The 23,287-nt window shown below is 57.8% G+C and overlaps 4 protein-coding genes and 1 long non-coding RNA gene across 6 annotated transcripts; 2 read left to right on the top strand and 3 right to left on the bottom strand.

Moving 5' to 3' along the window:
• Positions 1-1,407: 1,407 nt before the first annotated feature.
• Positions 1,408-3,756, bottom strand: LOC115248362 (thyrotropin-releasing hormone receptor-like). The gene is given in 5 exon segments (XM_029832058.1): positions 1,408-1,626; positions 1,692-1,824; positions 3,315-3,387; positions 3,390-3,429; positions 3,431-3,756. Coding segments are annotated over 5 exon segments (693 nt in total). The 5' UTR covers positions 3,698-3,756; the 3' UTR covers positions 1,408-1,446.
• A 2,306-nt stretch (positions 3,757-6,062) lies between these two features.
• LOC101061376 (cryptochrome-2-like) lies at positions 6,063-11,048 on the top strand. The gene is given in 14 exon segments (XM_011617614.2): positions 6,063-6,489; positions 7,342-7,450; positions 7,536-7,678; positions 7,778-7,917; positions 7,920-7,961; positions 8,039-8,127; positions 8,208-8,348; positions 8,432-8,557; positions 8,639-8,824; positions 8,902-9,053; positions 9,132-9,334; positions 9,403-9,483; positions 9,552-9,937; positions 10,026-11,048. Coding segments are annotated over 14 exon segments (2,061 nt in total). The 5' UTR covers positions 6,063-6,331; the 3' UTR covers positions 10,131-11,048.
• Positions 11,049-11,225: 177 nt separating this feature from the next.
• LOC101061599 (C-Jun-amino-terminal kinase-interacting protein 1-like) lies at positions 11,226-19,013 on the top strand. The gene is made up of 11 exons (XM_029832050.1): positions 11,226-11,435; positions 13,202-13,265; positions 13,443-13,988; positions 15,082-15,888; positions 15,994-16,069; positions 16,146-16,312; positions 16,388-16,491; positions 17,080-17,190; positions 17,361-17,431; positions 17,493-17,591; positions 17,905-19,013. The coding sequence occupies exons 1-11, from the start codon at positions 11,361-11,363 to the stop codon at positions 17,975-17,977; spliced, it is 2,193 nt and encodes a 730-aa protein (XP_029687910.1). The 5' UTR covers positions 11,226-11,360; the 3' UTR covers positions 17,978-19,013.
• LOC115248366 (uncharacterized) lies at positions 11,531-13,195 on the bottom strand. The gene is made up of 3 exons (XR_003887261.1): positions 12,342-13,195; positions 12,053-12,197; positions 11,531-11,940 (listed from the first exon to the last, which is right to left on the bottom strand). It is a non-coding gene; the product is annotated as an uncharacterized lncRNA (long non-coding RNA).
• Positions 18,838-22,679, bottom strand: LOC115248361 (UPF0705 protein C11orf49 homolog). 2 transcript variants are annotated; one of them, XM_029832055.1, is made up of 9 exons: positions 22,483-22,679; positions 22,239-22,341; positions 21,995-22,125; positions 21,751-21,835; positions 21,572-21,657; positions 20,973-21,219; positions 20,328-20,437; positions 20,041-20,104; positions 18,838-19,963 (listed from the first exon to the last, which is right to left on the bottom strand). In XM_029832055.1, the coding sequence occupies exons 1-9, from the start codon at positions 22,550-22,552 to the stop codon at positions 19,798-19,800; spliced, it is 1,062 nt and encodes a 353-aa protein (XP_029687915.1). In that variant the 5' UTR covers positions 22,553-22,679; the 3' UTR covers positions 18,838-19,797. The 2 variants fall into 2 exon arrangements, with proteins under 2 accessions (XP_029687915.1, XP_029687916.1); XM_029832056.1 differs by lacking the exons at positions 22,239-22,341; positions 22,483-22,679 and having other exon boundaries at positions 21,751-21,894; positions 21,954-22,006.
• Between the last annotated feature and the right edge of the window lie 608 nt (positions 22,680-23,287).

Raw genomic sequence — 23,287 nt, forward strand, 5'->3', positions numbered from 1 at the left:
CTCCTCCCTCCTCTCCTCCTCTCCTCTGTTGCTAGGCAACCCCTGCTCCAACCACCTGATGCTTTCTCTGACTCTAAAGAGCTTTTCAAGGTTGCTGTGAAATAACTTTACTGCCACCAACGAGTTCAACTCACGTTTCCATGGCAACCTGTTGTGAATATAAAAGTTCTAATGACTTAGTGTGTGTGTGTGGTGTGTGTGTGGTGTGTGTGTGTGTGTTGTGTGTGTGTGTGTGTGTGTCTCATTAATCTCTCTTCAGTGCTTCAGTTTGTTCTCCCATTTCCTCCTTTGACCTCATGAACCTTTGATCTCTTTGATCTGATGAGGTGAACATCTGAAGGTCTCATAACCTGTCTCACAACTTCCCACACCTGCCCACACCCGTCTCACACCTGCCCACACCCGTCTCACACCTGCCCCACACCCGTCTCACACCTGCCCCACACCTGTCTCACACCTGCCCCACACCTGTCTCACACCTGCCCCACACCCGTCTCACACCTGCCCCACACCCGTCTCACACCTGCCTCACACCTTCCCACACCTGCCCACACCCGTCTCACACCTGCCCGCACCCGTCTCACACCTGCCCCACACCTGCCCACACCGTCTCACACCCGTCTCACACCTGCCCCGCACCCGTCCCACACCGTCCCACACCTGCCCACACCCGTCTCACACCCGTCTCACACCTGCCCCGCACCCGTCTCACACCCTGCCCCACACCTGCCCACACCTGCCCACACCCGTCTCACACCCGTCTCACACCTGCCCCACACCCGTCTCACACCTGCCCCACACCTGCCCCACACCTGTCTCACACCTGCCCCACACCCGTCTCACACCCGTCTCACACCTGTCTCACACCTGTCCACACCCGTCCCCACACCTGCCCCACACCTGTCCCACACCTGTCCCACACCCCGCCCACACCTGTCTCACACCTGTCTCACACCTGTCCACACCCGTCCCACACCCCGTCTCACACCTGTCTCACACCTGTCCACACCCGTCCCACACCTGTCTCACACCTGTCCACACCCGTCCCACACCCGTCTCACACCTGTCTCCACACCTGTCTCACACCTGTCCACACCCGTCCCACACCCATCTCACACCTGTCCACACCCGTCCCACACCTGTCCCACACCCGTCTCACACCTGTCCACACCCGTCCCACACCTGTCCCACACCCGTCTCACACCCGTCTCACACCTGTCCACACCCGTCCCACACCTGTCTCACACCTGTCCACACCCGTCCCACACCCGTCTCACACCCGTCTCACACCTGTCTCACACCTGTCCACACCCGTCCCACACCCATCTCACACCTGTCCACACCCGTCCCACACCCGTCCCACACCTGTCCCACACCCGTCTCACACCTGTCCACACCCGTCCCACACCTGTCCCACACCCGTCTCACACCCGTCTCACACCTGTCTCACACCTGCCCACACCTGTCTCCTGACCTGAGGTAGAGGATCCTGGCGATCAGAGCGTAGAGCACGATGGCGAGCAGCAGCGGGAGGACGTAGAAGATGGTGAAGTCAAAGAGGTAGATGGGCAGGTAGAGCTCCCGCTTCACCCTGTAGCCACACTGCAGGAGTCCAGCCTGGCTCACCTGAGAACACAGGTGACTCTGGAGCGTCTGTGGTCAAACACCTGACAACATCACGCAGGTCTCACCTGGATGTCCACCAGGAACAACCACAGCATGCAGTAGAGGCAGGTGCAGCTCCAGAGCCCAGCAAGGATTCGCTTGGCCCGCGACACCGTGCACACGGCCTGAGCCCTGATGGGGTGGCAGATGGCGATGTACCTGGGCAGGTGACAGGAAGTAGGTGACAGGAAGCAGGTGACAGGAAGTAGGTGACAGGAAGCAGGTGGCAGGAAGCAGGTGGCAGGAAGCAGGTGGCAGGAAGCAGGTGGCAGGAAGCAGGTGGCAGGAAGCAGGTGGCAGGAAGCAGGTGGCAGGAAGCAGGTGGCAGGAAGCAGGTGGCAGGAAGCAGGTGGCAGGAAGCAGGTGACAGGAAGCAGGTGGAGGAAGCCGGGTACAGGAAGCAGGTGGCAGGAAAGTATCTTGACAGGAAGTAGGTGGCAGGAAAGCAGGTGGCAGGAAGTAGGTGGCAGGAAGTAGGTGACAGGAAGTAGGTGGCAGGAAGCAGGTGGGCCGGAAGCAGGTGGCAGGAAGCAGGTGGCAGGAAGCAGGTGGCAGGAAGTAGGTGACAGGAAGTAGGTGGCAGGAAGCAGGTGGCAGGAAGTAGGTGACAGGAAGTAGGTGGCAGGAAGTAGGTGACAGGAAGTAGGTGGCAGGAAGCAGGTGGCAGGAAGTAGGTGACAGGAAGCAGGTGGCAGGAAGCAGGTGGCAGGAAGTAGGTGGCAGGAAGCAGGTGGCAGGAAGCAGGTGACAGGAAGTAGGTGGCAGGAAGTAGGTGGCAGGAAGCAGGTGGCGGGAAGTAGGTGACGGGAAGCAGGTGGCGGGAAGCAGATGGCGGGAAGCAGGTGGCGGGAAGTAGGTGGCGGGAAGCAGGTGGCGGGAAGCAGGTGACGGGAAGTAGGTGACGGGAAGCAGGTGACGGGAAGTAGGTGACGGGAAGTAGGTGACGGGAAGCAGGTGACAGGAAGCAGGTGACAGGAAGTAGGTGACGGGAAGCAGGTGACAGGAAGCAGGTGACAGGAAGCATCTATCCATCCATCATCCATCTATCATCCATCATCCATCAATCCATCCATCCATCCATCCATCCATCCATCCACCCATCCATCCATCCATCCATCCACCCATCCATCCATCCATCCATCCATCCATCCATCATCCATCCATTATCCATCCATCATCCATCCATTATCCATCATCCATCCATCCCATCATCCATCCACCCATCCATTCATCCATCCATCCATCCATCCACCCATCATCCCTCCATCCATTCATCCATCCATTCATCCATCCATCCATCCATCCACCCATCATCCCTCCATCCATCCATCCATCCACTCATCCATCCATCATCCATCCATCCATCCATCCACCCATCATCCCTCCCTCCATTCATCCATCCATTCATCCATCCATCCATCCATCCACCCATCATCCCTCCATCCATCCATCCATCCCTCCATCCACCCATCATCCATCCCTCCATCCATCCATCCATCATCCATCCATCCATCCATCCACCCATCATCCTCCATCCATCCATCCATCCACTCATCCATCCATCATCCACCCATCATCCATCCATCCACCCATCATCCATCCCTCCATCCATCCATCATCCATCCACCCACCATCAGGTCCCGTCTCACCTCTCCACTGTGAAGGCCGTGATGGAGCAGGAGGAGACGTTGATGCCCAGGTACTGCAGGTAGGTGATCCCAGACATCCAGCGTGTCCAAAGATCCATGTTCCCGTCAGGCTGTCCCGACACGTTTGGTAGCCCCGCCGCCACCAGCACCGTCAGGTCCGCTACGGCCAGACTGACCAAGTAACAGTTTGTGGGTGTCCTCATGTGGCGGGTGGTGAGGACAACGAGGACCACCATGACGTTGCCCACTATGCCCACACCACAGACCAGCAGGACCAGGAACACTGACACCGTCTTGTACTCCAGAGACTCGGACACGGAGCTGCTGGGACTCAGAGAGACGTTGGCCGGAGTCTCGTTTCTGGAGCTCTCGTTGAAGGACATACCTGCTGATGGAACGTCTTCTCACCCTTCACCTGCTTGGCTGACAGCTGTGTTTTACATTGTTAGCGTGCGATTAGCCTCGGCTAACCAAGGACAGGTCCGCGTCCTCTGTCCTCTCTGCTGTCTTCGCCTCGCGGGACATCAGCGCTCCAGCGTGGCCTCCGCTGACTCACCTAGAACCAGAAAATATTTCACCTCCCGTCCCAAACTGAAACCAGGACGGCAGCTGCTTCGTTTACGTTGCAGGTGCAAACTATTCCTGGCAACATGGTTGTCAGGCCAGAGCCAGGGCATGAGTGGGAGGGGCTAAAGGAGCCTCGGACTGGACGCCACACCAACGTCATGATGGTCAGCGCCGATCCGACCCGCCTGCTGGGGCTCCCACACATGTTCCTCTCAGCTAACGATAGCAGAGAAACTAATTAACGGCCTGCGAGGGCGCCACAGCCCCCCCCCCCCCCAGAGGGCGGCTCTCATAAATTGAGGGTGGACGTGAAGCAAAAAGTAATTTCACTTTTTCCTCTGCTGCATCACCCAGACTTCAGTCGGGCTGCTGCTGCACATCTGTCCGTCGTCGTGCTGCCTGGACCGCCCTCGTTGTCATGAGAACAAGTGGCAGAAGTTCTGGTCATGTCAACAGAACCCTGATGGACACGCGTGTACCTGCGTCCCTGGCTGCCTGGACAGCGTCCTCAGGAACTACTGCCTGGGGGGACGTTCTGAGGTGGCGGCACCCATCGCTGGCCTGTTCCAGATGTTCTCTTGAGTCTTGGTCAGATTAGCACCTATGGAAACAGATGTGGACTCCTGTTGGGCCGAGCAGCGCCGATAAATAAACAATAAATAATCAATTAAAAAAAGCATTTAAATGTGTGCATGTGAAGACAGCAATAATAATATAAAGTAAACGCCAACTGTGCAGATATGAATATTATCAAACTTAAGTTGTGCTGTAACTGGAATATTATCGTGTAATAACGGTGGTAATAACGGTGCGTAATAACAGGTGAGGCGCTTTACCTTCCGCACGGGTGCGTCGCGTGGTCCTTCTCCAGCAGCAGAACCTGCTCCCCGCCGCTTGGCTCGGTCTGACACGCAACAGCGACGCGTCAAGCTCACGCACACGAAGCCGGAAACGGCGGCCGCGCCTTCAGAGTAAAAGCACCGACCCAGAACAGACGGAAGTTGACGGTGTTGGGTTTCACCGCGTCGCTGCCGCTCCTGCTAGCTTTAGTAGCCACGTGGCTAACGGTCGGTCAGGTGTGAAGCAATAAAATCCGCGCTAAAATGGACCCGTTTGTCCTATTGTGCGTCGGTTTGTCCTCGTCCACGGCTTTAGGACCGCCCCTGACACGAGTTCAGGCTGGAAGAGGACTTTTATTTTGAAATTTGCCAGGCCTGACCCAGGGTCAGTGACACCCCCTAATCGATCCTCTTGAGTATGAATCTTTAATACTGGAACAGCCTCGCGGAGCCGTGGCGCTTCCGGTCATCAATGAAGAAACAACAAAATATCTTCAGAAATCGTCACTTCCACGACTCACCTCATTAAACTCAAGAAATTAATTCATAAACAGTCAAAGTAGAAGTTTTCCCGGAACACCAACACTCACGCGAGGACCAGAAATGGGAACACATATTTGCCGCCATCTAGCGGCCCACCGGCGGAAGTGACTCATGCGCCGACCTGGGGCGTCACTTCCTGTTTAGGGCAATAATATCTGTTAATTTATCTGTTCATGTTGAGTTTAATGGATTTCAGTGCCGTAAAACTGCAGCTCACAGGAGAATAAACACTTTTGTAGCCCACATTTACAAGAGAAAAGCAGCTTTTTTACATTTCATCTCTCTTAAATTCACCCCCGTCGCTCTCAAAGTGACAGAAGTGGGAAATATGTTTCTCTTTACACATCGTTTGTCCACAGCGTGAGTCCTGCTGGGAGGACAGTTAGTGTCCAGGTCTTGGATGAGCCAGCTCAGCTTTTCTACACTTCCCCCGTGAGCTTCCTGTTCTGTCAGCGGTGACAGAACCTGGACGGGCCGGACAACAGACTCGAGTGTTGGGTTTGTCATGGGTTTTTCTTTAGCTTCAGGTCAAGCTCATTCACTGGTGCTGGTAGTGGTTCACATTTAAAAAGGCCAAGACTAAAACGCTACAGAGCACAAAAGCTGAGGACTACTGCTAGCTTTCCAACAAAAGCTGGACCACCGCTGGGGTAACTGTTTGGAAACGGGCAGGGAAATGATTCAGACGGGTCAGAACATAAGGCAGGTGATGATGAGCGGACTGGGCCAGGAGGCTGCCTCCTGGCCCAGTCCGCTCATGACGCACAGATGTGCCGCTCCAGGGACGCGCACCTGCGCTTGGGAACCCTAATGAGACCTGCTGATTCCACAGACGCTCCGCGGGGGCCACAGGGGCCCATGTGTTCTGACGGGTAGAGCTGATGGTTCCGGTGTTGTGACGCTGAGTAAGAACCCAATCAGAGACTTCCGGGACAGCGATCCGGGCCAAGACGCTCCGCCTTCTCTGAGCTGGTCTTCGCTCGGCAGCTTTGAAGTTTGTTATTCGGTTCGGGTCTCGGTTTCGATCCATCTCCGAACATTTTCAGGAGTGACGCAACAGCAGCGAACATGGTGGTGAATTCGGTGCACTGGTTCCGCAAAGGGTTGCGGCTGCACGATAATCCGGCCCTACAGGAGGCCCTGAACGGAGCCGACTCCCTGCGCTGCATCTACATCCTGGACCCCTGGTTCGCTGGAGCCGCGAATGTGGGGATCAACCGATGGAGGTTCGTGAGTGGACGTGGGTTCGAACACGAGCAGCACTTTAATTTGGGCTTTGTGATTGTGTAGCGCTGGGAGTCGGGGCTTTGGCCTCCCTCCTGCCGCTAGCTGGAAGCTAACCGCTGGAAGCTAACCGCTAGGAGCTAACCGCTGGAAGCTAACTGCTAGAAGCTAACAGCTGGAAGCTAACCGCTAGAAGCTGACAGCTGGAAGCTAACCGCTAGAAGCTAACCGCTAGAAGCTAACAGCTGGAAGCTAACCGCTAGAAGCTGACAGCTGGAAGCTAACCGCTAGAAGCTAACCGCTGGAAGCTAACCGCTAGCACAAAATGGAGGATCTGCTGCAGTCATCAAAGGATCATTTTAAATAAATGGATCATTGATCAATAAAGGAATCGCCTTTATTCAGCTGCGTTCATCTTATTTAGATTAGTGAAACATGTATTTTTTTTTAAATAACCTATTTAATTATGAATAAATAATATTTATATACTTATATATTTAATAATTACTACATATTCTCATCTAAACTCCCGTGAAGGTAAAAAATGGGCCGTGTCTTTTAAATCTTCTTAATTCAGACCAAAGGTTCAAAGGCTTCGGCATCATTGATGTTGTGATTCAGCTTTGATCTCCTGGATGACGGCGGCTTTGATGATGGGCTGATATCGGTTCTGCTCCATAAACCACTAAACTTCACTAAACTGGGTCCAGTAAAGCTCCGGTACCGGCTGCAGCTGTCTCAAGCTCCAGCCCTTTCAACAGAGCGTGCGTGTGCGTGTGGGCGTGCGTGTGGGCGTGCGTGTGCGTGTGGGCGTGCGTGTGCGTGTGGGCGTGCGTGTGCGTGTGGGCGTGCAGGTTCCTGCTGGAGGCCCTGGAGGACCTGGACTGCAGCCTGAGGAAGCTGAGCTCCAGGCTGCTGGTGGTCCGAGGACAGCCCACCGACGTGTTTCCGAGGCTGCTGAAGGTCGGTGCCCGGCGTTCCGCCGCGTTTGCGACCGTGCGCGCTCCTGCCGCCGCCGCTCGCTCACGCGCTCCGTGTGCTCCCGCAGGACTGGAAGGTGACCAGACTGACCTTCGAGTTCGACCCCGAGCCGTACGGGAAGGAGCGGGACGGCGCCATCATCAAGCTGGCTCAGCAGTTCGGGGTGGAGACCATCGTTCGGAACTCTCACACACTTTACAACCTGGACAGGTGAGGCGGGCCGGCGTGCGCTGCCACGTGCACGGAGGCCACGCTGGTGACGGTGACCCTCTGTGTCTGTGCTGAGTTCCTCTGTGTCTGTGGTTCCAGGATCATCGAGGTGAACAACAACAGTCCTCCTCTGACCTTCAAGCGCTTCCAGACCATCGTGAGCCGGCTGGAGCTGCCCCGGAGGCCCCTGCCCACCGTCACCCAGCACCAGATCCACAAGTGTGGCGCCAAGATGGCCGACACCAGGAGCAGCTGTACAGCATCCCCTCGCTGGAGGAGCTAGGTAGGCCTCGCCGGCGGCGTGCTGGGGGGGAGCGGCGGCGCCGCCCAGCTCACACGTCCGCTCTTGCCTGTGTCCAGGGTTCCGGACTGAAGGTCTCCCTCCAGCGGTGTGGCGAGGAGGAGAGTCCGAAGCCTTGGAGAGGCTCCACAAACATCTGGATAAGAAGGTAGAACCTGGCCCCTCTTCCTCTTGGACCTGGCCGCTCCCCGCCCGCTCCGGTTCACCTGTGTCTTGGTGTCGCCGCAGGTGTGGGTGGCCAACCTGGAGCACAGCCGGGTCAGCACCTGCTCCCTGTACGCCAGTCCGGCGGGCCTGAGCCCGTACCTGCGCTTCGGCTGCCTGTCCTGCCGGGTCCTGTACTACAACCTGAGGGAGCTCTACGTGAAGGTACCGGTCCGCTGCCCCGTGAGCCGCTGAGACCTGCGTGATGTTCTGACCCGTCTGACCCGTCTGACCCGTCTGACCCGCAGCTGCGTAAAGGCTGCAGCCCGCCGCCGTCGCTCTTTGGGCAGCTGCTGTGGAGGGAGTTCTTCTACACGGCCGCCACCAACAACCCCAACTTCGACCGCATGGAGGGGAACCCCATCTGTGTGCAGGTGGGCGCCGCCGCCGCCTCGGCTCGGCTCGCCGCCGCCGCCGTCACCTAACCGCTGCTTCTGTGGTCGACCCGTCTCCAGATCCCCTGGGACCAGAACCCGGAGGCTTTGGCCAAGTGGGCCGAGGGCCACACGGGCTTCCCCTGGATCGACGCCATCATGACCCAGCTGAGACAGGAGGGCTGGATCCACCACCAGGCCCGCCGGGCCGTGGCCTGTTTCCTGACCCGGGGAGACCTGTGGATCAGCTGGGAGTGCGGCATGAAGGTAGGCGGCGCCGTCCGGGTCGGGCCGGCGGTGCCGACCCGCTGAGAACGTTTGTGAGAACGTTGATGCTCCCGCAGGTGTTCGAGGAGCTCCTGCTGGACGCCGACTGGAGCGTGAACGCCGGCAGCTGGATGTGGCTCTCCTGCAGCGCCTTCTTCCAGCAGTTCTTCAAGTGCTACTGTCCCGTTGGGTTCGGGAGGAGAACCGACCCGTCGGGAGACTACATCAGGTGATGATCCGGATCCACCCCGCACGTCCCCGCCCGAGCAAAGGGGCGTCCTCACGCCGCCCCTCCTGGTCTCCGCAGGCCGCTACATCCCCATCCTGAGGATTACCCAAACCGGTACATCTACGAGCCCTGGAACGCCCCGGAGGCGGTCCAGAAGGCGGCCAACTGCGTGGTGGGCGTGGACTACCCCCGACCCATGATCAACCACGCCGAGGGCAGCAGACTCAACATCGAGAGGATGAAGCAGGTCTACCAGCAGCTGTCCCACTACAGGGGCCTCAGTAAGTCCGCAGCCTCCTTCAGGTCCGTCTCCGTCCCCCCGGGACGCTCACCTGTGTCCTCCTGGCAGGCCTGCTCGCATCGGTACCGACGATCCAGGAGGAGGCGGAGCCACCGATGACGGACGAGTTCCAGAACAGCAGCGGTCCTGGTAGGAGGGCGGGCTCAGGTACCGCTGAGGTGAAAGGTTCCGCTTGACCCGTGTCCTCTTCCCTCTAGACTCTCCTCCCAGACCCGCGCACGGCGCCGCGCTCCCCGATTCCTCCACCGTCTGCGTGTCCTCTTCCTGCGTCCCTCATTCGGTCCTGGGGGACACGACCCCGACCCGGTCCTCGTTGACCCAGAGTCTGTCGGCCAGATCAAAAGCCGGCGTCTCTGTCCTCAGGTCCGTCCACCGTCCCGGTCTCCTCCGCCACCCAGACCTCGTCTCTGGGACACCGGAGGAAAGGCCTCGGCCGCAAGGTCCGCCGCCACCACCGAGCCCGGGGCCGGCCCGGCGCCACCAGGGACGGAGACAGGAAGTCAGGGAGGGAGGAGAGGATGGAGGAAGACGCCGAGCAGGAAGAAGATCGGATGGAGGCCGAGGCGGCGGCCAACAAGTAGAGGTGACCCCCAGCAGGTCCCGTCAGCACGGCTGGTCCCCCTCCAGGGTCCTGCACGTGTCCTCACGCTGCTCTCTGGCTCCTCTTGCAGGACACAGGTGGAACCTTCAGATACGCACGTGAAGATCGAGGGAGGCGGGTCCGGACAGGCCTTCTGGATCAGGACAAGGATCCCTGTGCTGGTGTCTCTTCGTAGGAACGGTCGCCACGATCATACCGACGCTTTTCAATCCCTTGAGGGCTCCGACGCTCGGATGCTCCTCGGACCTCCACGCTGACCCGCTGTAGGCGTCGGCTTTGGTTCCGAGTCACTCTGAGCAAAGATTCTGCTTTAATCCCGTCCAAGCTGAGAGCAGCAGCCATGGAACCGATGTTTGAACGTGTGGGACAGGGGTTCTGATGCTGGCACACATGTCCAAGATGTCCAAGATGTCCAAGATGTCCAGACCTTCAGATGGAAAAGCAGAAATAACCCTTCTGGTTCTGGCCGCTAGAGGGCGGCAGACGCGGATTGACCGCCCCTTTGTTCAGTCCTGGGGGGGCAGCAGCAGTGGAACCAGCGCTGGGTGCCGGTTCCCCAGCAGGGGGTCCAACTGGTGGCGCTGGGAGCTGCTGCAGCTCATCGCTGCGTCTTTGTGTCTCTGCATAAAATCTTTCTGTCAGAGTTTGTGTGAAAGTTTCTTCTGTGTGAGTGGATCCGGATCAGCCGTCCTCACAGGTCCCGGGAGGTGGGAAGGACTCTGCCCCAGCAGGTCTGAGCCTGCGTCAGTTAGCTAATTATTGCTAATCCTTGGTAGCATCCCTTTCCTCTCTGATCATCTCTGAAGGATGTGTGTAATACAACAGGGAATATTTGCTGATGCTAACGTGCTAAAGGTTGTTCTATGCTAACGTGCTAAAGGTCAGGGGTCAGTCCTGTAACGACGGGAGCAGCTGGACATTTGGACAAAACATCAGAAAAAGCTCCCAAACCAACTTGGACCATTCGAGGCGGTCGTCTGGACGCGCTCCCGTTAGCCGACATGCTCATTTTGTTGAATTTGTTTATTTCACATTTGATCTCATTTGTAATAAAACCCAGAGGATTTAATTAAAACTGCTCCAGTCACGTGCACGTGTGCTTCATCCGTCTCTTCACGCCACAGATGGACTGATGATGTCATGGCTGGTTGTGATTGGCTGGCTCTGCCCTCTCTCTCTCCCCAATGTCTCTCGATCGTCCCTCTGTCTTCCTCTGTTCCTGCCAGGAAGTTGACGATGATGTCACGCCCCAGCCAGCCAATAATGACGCAGGAAGGGGGGGGGGTGGAGCTGAGCGATGCTGAGGAGGACGGAGGGGAGACCTTGTCGGAGCCGTGGAGCTCCTGCGCTGCTTTAATCAGGGAGGAAGAAGCCGATCCTGTCAGATGAGGATCCACCCGGCATCATGGACAAACACCGACCCAAGAGGCCCACCAGCCTGGACCTGTTCCCACGGCGACAGACTCAGACTGGCTCACAGGTAGGAGGCTGGGAGGGTCCAGCAGAATCCTCCATCATCTCCATGGGTGGATCCCCTGTGGTTCTGGGATTAGGAAGCATCACTACATGGTTAGCATTAGCTACCGGCTGCTACTAAATATGCTATTGATGTTTCCTGATGCTGCGAGTGTTGCAGGTGCCGATTGGTGCCTTGCTCAAGGACATTTGGACTGTAGCATCTGGTCGGATTCACAGAAGTGGGGGAATCGGGCATCAGCCATGTTGGTGGTGAAAGTGCTGAGCTGTATGATGCTGCTAGCCCCACAGCTACGCTAGCGCGCTCTCCTCTGTGCTATCGCTTTAAATGAGCTGCATCCTGTTTACGTGTCAGAGCGCATCATCATCATCACCATCACCATCATCATCATCATCATCATCATCGGTGTGTCAGAGCATCCACAACCCCCCCGGAGCTCCTTCACCTCCTTCACAAGATGGTGGACTGGTGCTTGGATCCCTGCTCTGGTCCTCAAAACAAGACACAACTGTTGACCTTCCAGTTAGCTTCCGTCAGCAGTTAGCTTCCGTCAGCAGTTAGCTTCCGTCAGCAGTTAGCTTCCTGGTGAAGCTGCCTCGTGCTAATGTGGTTTGGCTTACCTGCTTTATTTTAGTTGGCTGGGAGTTTTTAGGAGTTTGAGGATGCCGAGTCTTCCTCACCTGTCCATTAGCTAGCTTGATGCTAGCATGAGGATCAGAGCAGCTTCCTGACAGGAGCCAACCGCCGCGTCACCTCTGACCACGTCTGTGAGCAGAATCAGTTTCCAGATTTACATCTATGTGTTGACACGAGAGCTAGCACGTACAGGTGCTAACTTGTAGCGTGTGGCTAGCGGGCCAGGAAGTTCTCGCACTGAACTAATAACTAACAATTATTTGACTCACTCACTTTGACATCGTTTCCACCAGAGTGACTCTTCAGGATGAGACGTTCGGGCCTGCCGTTAGCATCCTGTTGGACGCCGCGGCTCAGCCCACCAGGTCTCGTTGTCCCCACGGTGGACATGAGGAACGAGCAGCAGTTGTAGCCCCAGGACCTCCTGGTCTGGAGGTGTCTCAGCCGATTAGATCTTTAAGGTCAAAGGTCAAACTAGTGTGTTGTGGTTTGGAGAAGGATCCCAGTGATGCTGGAAACCTTTGACCTTTGAACCCCCCAGATCGTTGTCTGAATGAAAGCGCCTGTGGAGCAGAGCTAATACAGGCTAAAGCTACGGCTAAAGGAGGCGGAGCTGCGCAGGAACGCGCTCAGTTACCTTCGTAACATTTCCATCGTTAAAATAAAAACGTCACTTGTGTCAAACTGAGCTTCATGTTGCCTTCATTGGGACACATTAGCGAAATGCTAAGCTAATTTGATCTTCGCAGGAGGTTCACTCCCGGTTGTGTGGGCGTGAGCCTCCGGCCCAGAAGCTCCTGCTGGGTCCTGAGGGACCACCGACCTGAGGAGCAGAGATGGAGGACTTCTGCTTACACTGTGTTCCTCCTGCTGAGTTGGACCAGGAACCGTCCCAGGAACCTCCTCCTTGGTCTGATGGAGCTTCCCAGAGTTTGTCATGTGTGCAGAACATGTTGGTGTGTTCGCTCGGGTCCTGACAGCTGCTCCAGGATCTCCTGCCTGAGCTGGGGGGAGGAAGCTTGTCTCTTCTAGATGTTTCTCATGTTTTGGGCTGAACCACAACCGCAGGTTCCAGGGTGAGGAAACATCTCCTCGCTGCCTCTCAGTCTGCTTGTGTCTCTGTGATTGTCCAGGACTCCATCAACAACAACTCTTTAGGCAAGAAGGACAGCTGGAAGGCGTCGCCACAGATCACAGGTAGGCAGAACCTCTGGACCTCCTGGACCTCCTGGACCTCCTGGACCTCCTGGACCTCCTGGACCTCCTGGACCAGCCCAACCACCCCAGAACGAAACCACCCAGGACCTTTGCTCCAGTCCTGTAAAGACTTTGATAATCCACCATAATCTGATGCTTAAACCTCTTGTGTGTCAGGTGACGGGAAACCGCCGGCCAAGGCCGAAGACAAAGTCCGACATGTGACGCGGCGCCCGGCCCCCAAACCGCCCGCCAATGGCGCCAACGGCAGAACCGGCGCCTCAGACGCACGTGTGCGGACACGGGAGAAACAGCCGCCGCCGGCCACGAACCCTCCGTCCTCCGGCACAGCCAGGACCCAAAGGAGAGCCGGAGCAGGAGGAGCCGCCCCGGCAAGAGGGGGGGGGAGAGGAGGGACGGCGGCGAGGGAGGGGGACGTGAGACGGAAGGACGGGGCGGCAGGAAGGGAGGACAGAAAAGGAGGACGACTGTGCGAGGAGTTCAAGACCAGGGACAAAGACAGGAGTGGACATTCAAGGCTGAGGGAAGCCAACGGACCCAAGAGCCGCGGAGCCGACGGGAAAGGGGGCGCTAAAGGGGCCCACAGAGGGGGGGGGCAGAGGGCAAATAACCCGGCCTGCAGCCAGGAGGTCTACCTGACCGCCATGGTGGTCCCGCGCACCCCCGTAGCACCCAGGAACCAGGACAAGACCCAAACCCAAGGTGAGCGTCCAGGGGCTCGGAGCAGGTAGAGCCCAGGCAGGTGGTTCTAGGTGGGGGGGTGGTCTGGCTCTGGCAGGTGGTTCTAGGTGGGGGGGTGGTCTGGCTCTGGCAGGTGGTACTAGGTGGGGGGGTGGTCTGGCTCGGGCAGGTGGTTCTAGGTGGGGGGGTGGTCTGGCTCTGGCAGGTGGTACTAGGTGGGGGGGTGTTCTGGCTCTGGCAGGTGGTTCTAGGTGGGGGGGTGGTCTGGCTCGGGCAGGTGGTTCTAGGTGGGGGGGTGGTCTGGCTCTGGCAGGTGGTACTAGGTGGGGGGGTGGTCTGGCTCTGGCAGGTGGTTCTAGGTGGAGGGGTGGTCTGGCTCTGGCAGGTGGTTCTAGGTGGGGGGGTGGTCTGGCTCGGGCAGGTGGTTCTAGGTGGGGGGGTGGTCTGGCTCTGGCAGGTGGTTCTAGGTGGGGGGGTGGTCTGGCTCTGGCAGGTGGTACTAGGTGGGGGGGTGGTCTGGCTCGGGCAGGTGGTTCTAGGTGGGGGGGTGGTCTGGCTCTGGCAGGTGGTACTAGGTGGGGGGGTGTTCTGGCTCTGGCAGGTGGTTCTAGGTGGGGGGGTGGTCTGGCTCGGGCAGGTGGTTCTAGGTGGGGGGGTGGTCTGGCTCTGGCAGGTGGTTCTAGGTGGAGGGGTGGTCTGGCTCTGGCAGGTGGTTCTAGGTGGGGGGGTGGTCTGGCTCGGGCAGGTGGTTCTAGGTGGGGGGGTGGTCTGGCTCTGGCAGGTGGTACTAGGTGGGGGGGTGTTCTGGCTCTGGCAGGTGGTTCTAGGTGGGGGGGTGGTCTGGCTCGGGCAGGTGGTTCTAGGTGGGGGGGTGGTCTGGCTCTGGCAGGTGGTACTAGGTGGGGGGGTGGTCTGGCTCGGGCAGGTGGTTCTAGGTGGAGGGGTGGTCTGGCTCTGGCAGGTGGTTCTAGGTGGGGGGGTGGTCTGGCTCGGGCAGGTGGTTCTAGGTGGGGGGGTGGTCTGGCTCTGGCAGGTGGTTCTAGGTGGGGGGGTGGTCTGCCCTGACGTGACCCACGTTCCTCTCTCAGCTGCTCTCCTTGTCTCCTGTCCTCAGGTCAGAACCACGACAGGCCCCCGGACAGTGTGCCAGCGCTCTCCAGGTCCAGCAGCGAAGGAGGGTCCAACAGGATGTCCCTGGGCTCAGACACAGAAGGGCCCCCACCAGGGCCCCCGCAGCCAGGCGGGCCCCACCCCCTGAACCCCGACATCACAGAAGAGGAGGGCGAGGGCGACCCCACACCCTGCGCCGTCTTCCAGACGGGTCCAAGCCGCCGTCCCCTGGAGGACGGAGAGACGCAGATGGACTCTACCAAGTCAGAGGTGGACGCAGGGGGGGGGGGCGGCGCTGAGGTGGTGGAGGGCTCCGGCGCCGGGTGGGGGGTGGAGGCCGGGCAGGGGGGGGCCACCAGCCAGTCGGCAGCAGGGCTGTGCTACGATGCCGTCAAGTACACCCTGGTGGTGGACGAGCACGCCCGGCTGGAGCTGGTCAGCCTCAAGGACTGTTTCCATGGTTACCCCAACAAGCACAACGAGGACAGCGACACGGAGACGGTTTATCAGTCGGCCAACGAGGAGGAGGACCCGGAGTACGAGGAGGAGAGGAGGAGGGAGGAGGAGGTGAAGAGGAGGAGGGAGGAGGAGGTGAAGAGGAGGAGGGAGGAGGAGGTGAAGAGGAGGAGGGAGGAGGAGGTGAAGAGGAGGAGGGAGGTGGTGGCCCGGGTCTGCAAACAGCCCAAGATGACCTCAACCTCCACCTCAACCTCGGCCTCGGAGGACGACGAGTCCAGAGGAGGGAGAGCGTACCGGAGCAGGAAGTTCCTCAATCTGTTCGCCAAAGGGAGCGGCCAGTACAGCGCCGCGGGTCGGTACCGTAGAGGCCCGTCTGTTAGCGTCTGTTAGCGTCTGTAGCGTCTGTCTGTAGCCTTTAGCAGGTCCTGAGCTTCTGACTGTGCTTCGTGTCCTCCAGGAGCCGGTTCCTTTGGCTTGTTCTCCTGCGTGCTGGATGGAGCCGAGCGGCAGCAGAGCCACCGGGCCGTCTACAGGTGGCTACGCTAACGCGTGCTAACGCGTGCTAACGCGTCGACCGCTCGCAACAACGGCTGCTCCTGTCTTCTCCAGGTTTGTCCCTCGACACGAGGACGAGCTGTACCTGGAGATAGACGACCCGGTGCTGATCATGGACCAGTCGGAGGACCTGTGGTGCCACGGCTACAACATGAGGAGCGGCTCCACCGGCATCTTCCCGGCCTTCTACACGGTGGAGGTGACCCAGGAGCCGAACCCAGGTGAGACAGGCTGAAACTGGAAGGAACCCTGGTGGACGGCCTCTGAAGTTCCTCTCTTCTGCTCTTCTGTCTCAGCCCTGAAAGAAGGTTGGACAGAACAGTTCCTGGTGCGGTTCCTGGGCTCGGTCCAGGTCCCCGTCCACAAAGGCAACAGTGTGCTTTGTGCCGCCATGCAGAAGGTAGACGAGAACCTCCTGGACCTTCCAACCTTTTCCTTTGAAACCAGGTTTCTCTGCTTCTTTAACCCAAACAGCCGCTCCATGAGACCAGCAACGGTTCTGAGGAACGCCGGCACCGTTGCTCTGGTTCTGTCAGAACCTCCAGAGGTCACAGCAGCTTCTGCTTTGGTGCTTTGATCTTCTGAAGCTTTCATTCTTGGCCCCGTCACAAAAAGGACTTTTAGGATGGAAATTTACAGCTGTGGGGGGAAATGTTACGGTTCTAGAGAGACCAGCTGTCCAGCAGGACCAGGAGGTCCAAATGGGCCCCTGAGGTGAGGCGCAGCTGAAGGCCAAAGCCCTGTGACACGTGAGCACCTCAGGAATGTTCTAGTCGGCCTCTCCTCTCAGAACCTTTTTGACCCGTCTGGTCAGAGGTGAGTACTGGAGCCTAGAGAGGACGGAGCCACACACGTGCCTGCTGGACCCGTCAGAACCAGCCCCGGGGTTAATCTCCAGCCTAATCCTCCTCAGAAAGCTCAGAAGCTTTAGCGTGTGGAGAAATGTTCTTTGATCTGCTGAGTCAGTAATGTGGTCCGTGTGGTCCAGGTGGTCGGGAACCGGCAGCTGTCCAGCCAGCCCCCCTCCGCCTGCGTGCTGGAGGTCAGCGTGAGGGGCGTGAAGATCAGCGTGCAGGACCGGTGCCACTCGGCTCACAGGGTAGGACGTGCTGAACAGAACCGCCTAACATCAGGCTAGCATCAGGCTAACATCAGGCTAGCATCAGAAGTGTGGAGTCATGGTGGTTAAACTGGACCTGTGTGTGTGTGTGCGTGCGTGTGTGTGCGTGGTTGTGTGTGTGTGCGGGCGTGCGTGTGTGTGTGTCTCAGGGCGACCAGTGCTTCCACTTCTTTCACCTGAAGAACATCTCGTTCTGCGGCTGCCACCCGAAACACAGCAAGTGAGTTAGAATGCTAACACCCCAACGCTAGCGCTAGCGCTAATGCTAACCTCCACCGTAGGTACTTTGGGTTCATCACCAAGCATCCCGAGCAGCAGCGCTTCGCCTGCCACGTGATGGTGTCGGAGACGACGCTGAGTCCCCTGGCGGAGTCTGTCGGGTGAGCGTGACCCTGGTCCAGGGTCCAGTGGCCCCTTTGCTCTGGGAACATCTGATCTGTGCATGTGGGGCCTCGTCACGGGGGGGCCAAAGTCCAAATTAGCTGTTTGACTTTAGCCGTCAATGACACGCAGAAAAAGCGCTAGCGCTAGCAATAAAGCAGGCTCCCCGACGGCCCCCCAGGCAGCAGCGGGACCAGAGGGGACACTGGACACACAGCAATAACCCCGTCACCAAAGCTAAAGTTGTTAGCGCGCCGCCGCTGTTGGCCGCGCCCGCTAAGGTAACTGAACCTGTGCTCTGGCGTTCCGCAGGAGGGCGTTCCAGCAGTATTACAGAGAACACGTGGGCGTCTTCTGTCCCACGGAGGACATCTTTATCGAGTGATCCCGTCCCCCTCTGGGTGCTGGACTCTGCCGGACAGACCGGACCACGTGTCGTCGTTTGCATGGCGGCTGCTCATTTAGCGTCCCACGTATGTTCTGTACATGTCACATGACCCCAGTATCTGATATTAATGTTTTATGGGCTGGACGTGCGTGTAAATCGTTAGTGTAAATCAATGTCGGCTTCATCTAAAGACGGAACGTGATGGTGTTGGTGTTAGCATTGCTAGCTCTCCCTGAGCACCGGGTTCATCAACGGTTCTGTCTTTAAACCTTCACACTGACGGAGGACAACCTAGCAAAGCCGCGTCCTTATTTCTCTGCACACTGAAGGACGGCGGATCCCAGCGGACTGGAAGGAGCCTCATTCATCACCTCGCTGCTCCGCGTTCCTCCTCGTTCGGCTGCGTTGGGTTGTCGGGACGTCAAAAACAGGCCCCGGCGACGCTGTGCAATCTAGCATGCGGAGGGACGCCGTGTCCCGTCTGTCCCCCTGCAGCTCGCGCTTCCTCAGGTCACCTGCTCCAGGCCGTGGCTGCACACGTGCCACCTTCAACCCCCCCCAGCCTTAAACGGGGCGCTGCATCTTTATTCCGACCACTAGATGGCGCCAGATCGTAACCTAAGCCTTCACGGCTGCTGCACTCAGATCTTCTCGAGCCTCCTGGACAGATTCCAGAGAAGGTGAAATGGTTTCACTATCGCCTAGCATCACTGTTAGCATCCTGCTAACATCATGGGAGGCAGTAGCATCTAGCGGCTAACGCCCAGCTAATTTGACCGTTCAGATCCAGATTCAGCCAATCAGAAGCCAGGCTGGGCCACAGGCTGGAGGAGGTGACGTGGGGGCGGAGCCGAGATGCTGTAGGTCTGGACAACAGTGCCTCTTTTATTGAGTTGTAACGATAGCGTGTCCACCCACAGATCGATAGCGCTCGCACACTTCAGACGTTCTGACAAAAGATGGTGGGTGAAACGTTTCATTCTGGCATGATGTAAAGAGTCAAATAAACAGAACCAGTCTCCGGCTGGGACCCGTGCGTGGCCTTTCTTTGAGCACGATGAGGCGGAAATATCAGCCTCCGCCGGTCCTGGACCGGTCCGGCCCACTGGGGAGATGTTCTCTGGACCGGACCGGACCGGACCTCAACCACCACCTGGGACGGTGCTAACGAGCACGGTGACGATGGTGAGGAGGTCCAGTGGTGAGGACGGTCCAGTGGTGAGGACGGTCCAGTGGTGAGGACGGTCCAGTGGTGAGGACGGTCCAGTGAGGAGGACGGTCCAGTGAGGAGGACGGTCCAGTGGTGAGGACGGTCCAGTGAGGAGGACGGTCCAGTGAGGAGGACGGTCCAGTGGTGAGGACGGTCCAGTGAGGAGGACGGTCCAGTGGTGAGGACGGTCCAGTGAGGAGGTCCAGTGGTGAGGGTCCAGTGAGGAGGACGGTCCAGTGAGAAGGACGGTCCAGTCAGGTCATTGATACAGCACCAGTTAGCAGCAACCCCCCCCCAACATCCCAGTCCAGAAGCAGCCAAACTGGCTGGACATCGACCTGCAGCACCGTCCTGTCACATGACCCGTCCTGTCACGTGACCCGTCACATGACCCGTCCTGTCACATGACCTGTCACGTGACCCGTCCTGTCACATGACCCGTCCTGTCACGTGACCCGTCCTGTCACGTGACCTGTCACATGACCCGTCCTGTCACGTGACCCGTCCTGTCACATGACCCGTCCTGTCACATGACCCGTCCTGGACTAACAAATGTCTCAAACACACAGGGGGTGAGGGCCCCCGCCATGCAGCAGGAGGCGGCTCCTCAGTTCTCCGAGGAGTCCGTCTCTTCGGTGGAGCCGTCACTCTCCACCTCCATCCTCCTCCTGTGGTGGAGGTTCCTCCTGGGGGAGGCCTTCCTCTGCACCTCCTTCAGCCCCACAGCGCTGCCGCTGCCGCTGCTTCCTGGACTCACTGAGATCTGGGAGATCCTGGACACAGCAGGACACAGCAGGACGGGTGAGACGGTGCCGAGACATGGAGGACAGCAATGAGGACTGTTGCTTACAGCTTCTCCAGTTCCTGGTCCATCTCCGGGTCCATGAGCAGCTCCGGCTTGCTGGGCAGCACCCCTGTGGGGAGACACGGTTCTGAGGGACATGTTTGGAGGAGGGGGAGGAGGAGGATGAGGAGGATGAGGAGGAGGAGGGGGGGAGGAGGAGGAGGAGGAGGAGGGGGAGGAGGAGGAGGGGGGGAGGAGGAGGAGGAGGAGGATGATGAGGATGAGGAGGATGAGGAGGAGGAGGAGGAGGAGGATGATGAGGAGGAGGAGGAGGAGGAGGATCTTTAACGTACCGACGCTCTGGTTGATGCCGTCATGTTTGGCCAGACTCATCAGTAAACTGTGGTAGGAAACGGTGTCAGTCTGCTCCAAGACTTCCAGCATACAGGATCTGGGAGGGTGACTGGAGGGAGGGAGGGAGGGAGGGAGGGACGGACGGAGGGAGGGAGGGAGGGAGGGAGGGAGGGACGGACGGAGGGAGAGAGGGAGGGAGGGAGAGAGGAGAGAGGAGGGAGGGAGGGAGAGAGGGAGGGACGGAGGGAGAGAGGGAGGGACGGAGGGACAGAGGGAGGGAGGGACAGAGGGAGGGAGGGACAGAGGGAGGGAGGGAGGGACAGAGGGAGGGAGGGAGGGAGGGAGGGACAGAGGGAGGGAGGGAGAGAGAGAGAGAGGAGGGAGGGGGGGAGGGAGGGAGGGAGGGGGGGGGGGAGGGAGGGAGGGAGGGAGGGACAGAGGGAGGGAGGGGGGGACGGGGGGACAGGTAAGATACATATTGAAGCGCGTCGCCTCTCTAAGTAAAGAAATCATTGCAGACATCAAACCTTCCTCACATCGTTTTTTAGCGGTTTATTAATGAGATAAACCATTAACGTAGCCGTTGCCTTGGTAACGACGCTGCTGTCTCACACCAGAGGACACGCAGCCACGTTCATCCTCACCTGAGCTGGAACCTCTCGCAGAGCTCGTCCAGACACTCAGCCAGCGCGGACGTCTCCGTCCCCGTCCCCGTCTCCGTCCCCGTCCCCGTCCCCGTCCCCGTCCCCTCCTGCTGCCGACTCCTGTCATTGTCCAGCTCGGCCACAGGGGGCGACAGCTCCTCACAGCTGGACGTGGGGACCAGGACCGTGTTGGCGCTCTGGCCAGCGAGCAGGTCCTTGTAGATCACCAGCACGCGGTCCAGGAACTCTGACCACATGTGGCAGCACACGTCAGGCTAGCATCAGGCTAGCATCAGGCTAGCATCACGCTAACATCAGGCTAGCATCAGGCTAGCATCAGGCTAGCATCACGCTAACATCAGGCTAACATCAGGCTAGCATCAGGCTAACATCAGGCTAGCATCAGGCTAACATCAGGCTAGCATCAGGCTAACATCAGGCTAACATCAGGCTAACATCAGGCTAGCATCAGGCTAGCATCAGGCTAACATCAGGCTAGCATCAGGCTAGCATCAGGCTAACATCAGGCTAGCATCAGGCTAACATCAGGCTAACATCAGGCTAGCATCAGGCTAACATCAGGCTGTGTGGTGCTGCACCCTGGTAGTAGAGCTGGAGCTGGAAGGCGTAAATGAAGTCGGAGAAAGACAGGAGACAATCGACGGCATCGTCCATCAGAACGATCCTGCACACAGGACAGACCAGACTCCTGATATACGTGGTGGTGCGTCTGTGGTGCGTCTGTGGTGCGTCTGTGGTGCGTCTGTGGTCCACTGACCTGGCTGCGCTCTGCACCACCTCCGCTGGGAAGTCTGGGCACAGCAGCTGCAGCAGGGAGCGGTACTCCAGGGGGGACAGCAGCTCTGTGGACAACAGCCAAAGGTGAGGGTGGCCAGCGTCCACAGCTGCACCCCCCCCACTGTCCTCCACCACCACCCCCACTGTCCTCCACCCCCCCCCCCCCACCCCACCCCCACACTGATGACGGGAGCTGGGGATGACAGGATGACAGGAGACATCACCTCCACTCTTGCCGATCTGCCTGTAGCATCTCCAGAACATCCTGATGAACGAGGCTCTGTTGTGCGGAGTCGCCCGGATGTAGCCGAACTCCCTGAACAGGACGTGGTTCCCGTTCTTCACGCTGCTGAAACTGCACACACACACACACACACACACACACACACACACACACACAGGTGACACAGATGAGGCAGGAAGCTCAGTGTGTGTGTGCGTGTGCGTGCGTGTGTGTGTGAGACCTACTATTCTGCAAAGTAGCGCGTGAGCCCAAACTGTGTGTATTCTTGCTTGTGCTCCAGCAGCTGAGTCACAGCGTCACTCAGGTAAAATAGGACGCTGCTTTTGGCTGTGAGAAATTAACACACAATTCTGCCATTTTTGAGTGGCTTTAAATCAAATCCTTCTCAGCAGGTTTCTATAAATCCCGATTGCCCACAATAATGAAAGCTGCGTCTAATGTCGGTAAATGCACAAAGGTCTATCTTACCGAGATATTCATCCGCCGATGTGAAGGTGAAGCGGCTCATTTTACTCCCCGTTAACGTCGCGTAAACCATCAACCAACGATGTGTCCGGCCGGTTCTGTCCCGGTTCTGAGCTGTGATGGCTGGATTTCTGTCTGCTCATGACAGCTTCAGCCCTCCCGACATGGTGGACACCTTGGCAACAGTGTTGTGAGTCACGTTGATTAGATCCCCCCAGAAACACAGACGCTCCTAAAGGTTCCGGGACTACCGCTTGATTTAGAAATCATTCTTTTGATCAATGAAATGGAAGATAAATGTCATATTTTCATATATATATATATATATTTTCATATGACCAGATAATCGGCGACATGCTGTGGTTTATTTGAATTTCCGCGTGCGACTCGACTGTAGATCGAAAAATATGCAGGTTTATTATTATAAAGTTATTCCAGATGCACCTCCACCATAATGTTTGGCCAGATGGAAAAAATGTGGTCGAGTTTTCAGCCCCCCATCAAACCTGCAATGACTATTGGTCAAAACTGGCCAAAATAGACCGGTTTGAACTTTCAAATGCGACATTTTTGCACTAACTAATCATCCTACCTCTGGAATGTCTTATTTGCACATCTTATTTGCACCTTAATTTTTCTTCACACTCATTCTGACACTCATTCTGTACATAATTTTAATTTCTGTATATACTGTACAATGTACATAATATAAGAGTCTTTTTATTTTTTTCTTTTAGTACTTTTCTGTATTGTACACCACGGGCTACCGCTGTAACGTGCAATTTCCCCGATGTGGGATCAATAAAGT

This window comes from Takifugu rubripes, unplaced genomic scaffold (assembly GCF_901000725.2).
Source record: "Takifugu rubripes unplaced genomic scaffold, fTakRub1.2, whole genome shotgun sequence".
Taxonomy (NCBI): domain Eukaryota; kingdom Metazoa; phylum Chordata; class Actinopteri; order Tetraodontiformes; family Tetraodontidae; genus Takifugu; species Takifugu rubripes.